This window comes from the organism of the source record quoted next, unplaced genomic scaffold, assembly GCF_019419815.1.
Source record: "Pyrus x bretschneideri cultivar Hongxiangsu unplaced genomic scaffold, Pyrus_bretschneideri_v1 Contig11, whole genome shotgun sequence".
In the NCBI taxonomy this organism is placed as follows: Eukaryota; Viridiplantae; Streptophyta; class Magnoliopsida; order Rosales; family Rosaceae; genus Pyrus; species Pyrus x bretschneideri.
In genome coordinates, this window is record NW_025999402.1 from 5,714,324 (window position 1) to 5,720,646 (window position 6,323).

A 6,323-nucleotide genomic window follows, 5' to 3' on the forward strand; every position below is an offset into this window, starting at 1 on the left:
TGGAAAATCACAAAGAAATAGATGAAGATCTCTCATCCATAATACAAGCTAGATGGATAACTGGAAGAATGCATCAAGTATGTTGGGCAACCGTCTTATGCCTCTAAAACTCAAGATAAAATTTTATAGGGCATAGTAAGGCCAACAATGCTTTACAACACGAATGTTGGACAGCCAAACACCAATACGTGCAAAAAATGAATGCAGCAAAGATGATAATGTTTCGTTTGGATGTATGGGCACACGAGAAAAGAGATATGTTTTTATAAATAAATTATAAATTCATTATCGCATCAGAAGGGTGGGTGAGCATTTAAATGAGGCATGAATCTCTATTGGAGTTTGACTCGTTCGAGAGATTTTCTTCTTAAGATGTTTTGTTTTTCTTTCTTAAATGCGAGAAGGTAAAAATCAGAAACTTAAATTGTCTTGTTATATAAAGTATATCCGTATGTATGCCAGAAAAGAAAGATAAACAAAAATTTCTTAAAGAAGAATGAATTTTATCTTGTAAGTGATAATCACCAAATGTATTTATATGTAATAACTCTCTTTTAATGAATGAATGAACCATACCGAAAAATTTGCGTTATAATACATGCATCTATGTATGAAAATTTCAAGATAAATTTCCATATAAAACCAAATGGTGGATAATATCAACAAAAATCCAACAAGGTCATGTAAACAAAATATTATTATGGTAATGAATCTCCAGCCTAGATTTCATATTCTAAATTTGATTTTCAGCGCAAATATTAGTGGAGGTGATGTGTACACATTTCTTTTTTACTTTTCACCATTGGATTGAATAAATCAAATAAAAATAATGGACATGATTAAACAAAGTTGCGTGAGAGATTAAAAATGGTTCGTGTTATTATTTTAAAAATATTAAATTTCGATTGAGGACAAAATATTTCATAATTGATTAAAGTAGCCTCTTGTAAATACTATAAATAGCATAAGCTATCTAGGGTTAAAGCACACCGACTGAAAGTCTGAAACCTAAAGTTGCCTTCTTCCCTTCATTTCCCTAGTTTCCATTTCACTCTCTATTGAGAAATCATGACCAGAAAGAAAGTCAAACTAGCCTTCATGATGAACAACTCGTCGCAAAAAGCGACGTTCAGGAAAAAGAGGAAGGGATTCATGAAGAAGTATGAAATCAATAAACTTTGTGATGTTCTAACATGCGCTATCATGTACAGTCCAAATAAGTCTCAACCTGATGCCTGGCCTGATCATTCAGAAGTGCGACGCCTCATCGAGCAGTTCAAAAACATGCCCGAGGAGGAGCGGAACAAAGTGATGGTGAACCTAAGATGTTTCTGAAGCAGATGGTCGAAATGGAGCTGGAGAAGGTAAACAAGCTGGAGAAAGGGAACCGAGAATTGGAAATTTGGATGGCAATGAACCACTTCATTGCTGGGAAGCCCCTGAACGACTTGCAGTTCACTGATTTAAAGGAAATGAGGAGGATGATCGAAGAAAAATTGAAGGAATTTGAAGCGAATATCAAGAGCTGGAAGGAGGAGCTGGCGAAGATGAATCAACTCTTAGGTGCACAACCTACAGTAGCTGGTGAGAAAATTCAGAACGTCATGCAGATGGTTCCATGGTCCATGTGGGACGTGCCGACCAAAAGTTCTTGATGTGGATGATAATGTGTCGACTTTTGGGCATTAGGACCACAATGTTCGGTGGTGCTGGATGATCTAAGAACCCCCTTAATTTCCCTTGAGCTATTTAAGTAGTTTTTGTATTTTATTTTTATGTTATTTTTCTTCATCGTTGTTTTAAGTTATTTCTAATTTTATGCTTGCTTATCTTGACCTCAAAACCACATGGTTCCTATGCCTCTTAATTTCTTGCATTTAATCTAGAAAAAATTAATTATATAAGGTTGTTTGGTAACTTTGGTTTGTATTCAACATTCTTAGACTACTTATTGGTATTAAGATCTAGTGGTGTTTCTCGTTATTTGTAAGTGAGAGGTCATAGGTCTGTAATTCATGGATGGTGGAGTCAATTTATCTTTCTTTCCTTAATATATAAATCAAACTCACATTATTATGACAATAATGTAACACAAATCAAAGTTAGGTTGCATGATTCTTACATATAGACATTACACTCATTTAAACTATTGTGCAATGCCCAACGGTTTAATCAAAGCCTATATATGTGTGTGTGTATATATATATATGTGTGTGTGTGTGTGTGTGTGTTATAGTTTTGCTATATATATATATATATATATCTGTGTGTGTGTGCGCGCGCGTATGTTTTTAAAAGTTCAAAAAGATGCTAAGTTCTAGCCGGACATCAATATGGGGCCTCATGCCTGGATGGCTAGGTTGGACCTAGGAGGATTTAATGAAATTTACTATATAACATATAAATAGGTGCCTACTTGCACTCTACAAAAAAATACTTGCATTAAGAATTTAGGAAAGTTAAAATTTATGTAATCATGGCATTGACATCGTCACAGACCAATGTATCAAAAATAAGAAAACCCGGAACCAAATTCGACAACTCAATAATTCCATAATCTAAAATTGAGGTCATCTTTCATCTTAATCAATATTCAATGAATCAATATATGTAAATGGCACGAGAGAGTCTAGGTGAATGGCAGCTACAACACCTGACGCATGTAAAGTCAGAGTTGGCGCAAACGGAGGTGAGAGAGAGGAAGAGAGAGAACGTGACTGTGCGAAGAGGCACGGAAAAGAGAAACAAGAAATGTGCGAGAGACATAATATGAAAATTATTATTTGAACTATATAACATCTTTCTACACCCAATGTTTTAAAAAACTAGCCTCGGGGAGCGCCTAGGGCATCTTTGAGACCGGGCAATGAGGCTAACGCCTCTGTTTTGTTGAAGTGGGCAAAACGCTTTGCCGGAGACGCCTAGGCGGTGGAGGCGCGCCTCAAGGCGTCTCAGGCACCTTGTCTGGCCTTTTTTTTAAAAAAAAAAAAATACCACCCAAACCAAAACGACACTATTTGGGTAAGGGTTTTCAGTTTCAAAATACAGATTCGACCACTTCCTTCTTCACCCTCTTTTCCCGTGCCAGAAACACACAGCCGCATCACCCCAGTCGATCGTCCTCTCCCAGTCGCCACACTGTCATCACCCTGCCGTCATCACCCCAGCGCTGTTAGCAAACCCACAATCAAATCCCCTATTTTAAAGGTTAAGGTTTCTGAAATTCTGCAAAAGTTAGGGATTTGATTTTTTTGAATTTTTTTTTTTTTTTAACTGGTGTGAAGCCTTGGAGTTGGAAAGCAGAAAAATAGAGAGGAGTGGAGGTATAAGGGGAGGAGGCTAAAGGCTTAAGGGGATGGGAGAAGGATTCGGGATTATGGCTAAAGGCTTAAGGGGATTGGACTGTAGGTGTTTCATAAAAATAATTGAAAAATTAGTCCCATGTTAGTATTGTACTATTGTTGGAAAACTTCAACTGTATGTGATACCATTTTTTTTTTTTTTTTTTTTTACTAATGAGGTTGTTTCTTCATGATTATGTGGTGCATCTCTAATATGCCTCATGTGAATTTTTAATGATAATCTAAGCTGGTAATGAGTAGAAGTTTTTTACCAGCCTAATGTACAAATAAGTCCAAGTAATTAAATCAGGAGGTAAATAATAGCCACATGCTATGGAAAGATGAGATGCTATAAGACATTACCTCTTTTTGATCCAAAAGAGCTAGTGGCAATTTTTGCTTAGGCGTCATAAACAGTTCAGTCTTAGACATTTTTGCTCTGCATATATGCCAAAATCAGTACGTGTTCATGAACATTATTTGATTCTTATTCAATAGTCATTTTCCAAACAATTTTTGTTGGATGTCCACTTCTCAAAGTGTTCTATTAAGCTTTTTATTGGATTGCTTTATCTCATTCAAAAAAGTAATTGAGTATGGTCATTGGTCATCACTGTAATTGTTGCATAAATTAATAGATTGTTGGTTCCTTAACTGTATGCATCGAATGTTTATTGTTTAGGCATTGAAGAATATGGCTTCTTCTTCTACGAAAGATTTTGCTTGGCAATGGACAAAAAGATTTGGATCCTGTCACCAAGCACTTCTATTGTGTTTTTTTTTAACCACAAATGATGGGTTCAATTTCTAGATTTAAACATCACTTGGGTGGTGTAAGTTCGGGAGAATGATAAGTTGTAATACCTACACCTACGAATGAAATTTCAAAATAAACTTCCATATAAAACCAGATGGTGGATAATATCAAACAAAAATCCAACACAAGCTCATGAAAATAAATTTCTATTATGCTAATAAATCTCCAGCCTAGATTTCATATTATAAATTTGTTAGTCGCATAAATATTTGTGAGATAATTTTGACACTTTCATTTTATTTTTTATCATCGGATTTAATAAATCAAATAGAAATAACGGACATGATTAAACAAAAATGCTGAGAAACTAAAATTGTGCTTGTTTATCACCTCAAAAGTATTAAATTTCTATTGATGACAAAATATGTCATAATTAATTAAAGTAGCCCCTTGCAAAATACTATAAAGGAAAATACTTGGCTACTGAATGTTTCAGGAGGAACTCCTGCTTACACCCAATCTCAGGTGAACATGTGTCCAAGTTCAGGATTGGAGGTAAGCAGGAGCTCCTGCTGAAACTTCAGCAGTTAAGCAGCGTTCTACTATAAATAGGATTAGCTATTTAGGGTTCAACCACACCGTCTAAGAGTATGAAACCCTAAAGCCGCCTTCTTCCCTTCCTTTCCCTAGTTTTCATTTCTCTCTTCTTTGAGAAATTATGACTAGAAGGAAAGTGAATTTAGCCTTCATCATGAACGACTCGTCGCGAAAAGTGACATTCAGGAAAAAGAAGAGGGGATTCATGAAGAAGATGTTTGAAATCAATAAACTTTGTGATTTTCTAACATGTGCTGTCATATACAGTCCAGAAGAGCCTCAACCTGATGTCTGGCCTAATCCTTCAGAAGCGCGACGCCTCATTGAGCAGTTCGAGAACATGCCCGAGGAGGAGCGAAATAAAAAGATGGTGACCCATGAGATGTTTCTGAAGCAGATGGTTGAAAAGGAGCAAGAGAAGGTGAACAAGCAAAAAAAAGAGAACCGAGAGGTGGAAATTTGGCTGGCCATGAACTGTAAGAAGAATAAAAGTGATCCATGTGAGGAAGTTATCCATGGTCAAGACAAAGCCACTTGTCACAAGATTAAATAGGTGGTTATACATATAGTTGGTTAGTTAGAATATTGCTAGAGTGAGTTAGTTGGTATAAGGAGGTAGTTAAAGAAGAGTACTTGGGCTGCAAGTTTGTAAACTTCTATATAAGTGAACTATGTAAATCATATGTTCTCCAATGAAGAAAAACGTTCTCTCAATCAATACAATTCTATCTCATCTCTTCTATCTCTTCTATCTCTTTTCTTAAAACCAGATTTCAGCTATCTTTACATGGTATCATCGCCGGCCGATCCGGTGCTTCCGCTCAACATCTAAAGGATTTCTTTCTCTCCTCTACCCTCTAGTTTGCATATATCTGTGATAATTTTTGGCGACGATAAACATACAAATCGCTCCGAAAGTTGGTTTCTTTCCGTCTGCCCACCAACTGTTTGATTAAAAGTCTCAGAGAACGATTGTTCACGAAATTTGCAACATGGTCACTGCAGCTTAGTTACAGATTGTTCAGTCACCGATTACAAGTCTTCTCTCCATTGTCTCCACTTCTGTTACAGTAAAGCTTGATGATTCCAATTATCTCACTTGGAGCTTTCAGGTCCGATTGCTTCTGGAAAGCCATGGTATTATGGGATTTCTTGATCATTCAAGAAAGTGCCCTCCACGATTCAATGACAATTCTGATGTTGAAGGGGTTGAAAATGATGACTACCTGGTTTGGAAAATGCACGATCGTGCACTAATGCAGTTGCTCATTGCAACCTTATCCACCACTGCCATTTCCTGTGTCATTGGATGCAACAGTTCTGCCGAGATGTGGTTGAATCTCACTGAGCGATTCTCTGCTGTGACAAAAGCAACGATCTTTCAAATGAAGACCGAACTTCAGAATATCAAGAAAGGGTCAGAATCGGTGTCTGTGTATCTCCAAAAGATTAAGGATGCCAGAGATCATCTTGCTGCAGCTGGGGTAATTTTTGATGATGACGACATTATCATTCTTGCCTTAAAAGGTCTACCTGCAGAATTTAACACATTTCGATGTGTGATCAGAGGCAAGGAGAATGGGATATCTCTTAAAGACTTCAGGTCTCAGCTTCTGGCTGAAGAAGCC

General features: G+C 36.7%; 1 protein-coding gene across 1 annotated transcript; it reads left to right on the plus strand.

Annotated features, from left to right (window-relative positions):
• Positions 1-1,068: 1,068 nt before the first annotated feature.
• LOC125473893 (agamous-like MADS-box protein AGL80) lies at positions 1,069-1,655 on the plus strand. Its single transcript, XM_048577311.1, has 2 exons — positions 1,069-1,254; positions 1,341-1,655. The coding sequence occupies exons 1-2, from the start codon at positions 1,069-1,071 to the stop codon at positions 1,653-1,655; spliced, it is 501 nt and encodes a 166-aa protein (XP_048433268.1).
• The last annotated feature ends 4,668 nt before the right edge of the window (positions 1,656-6,323 follow it).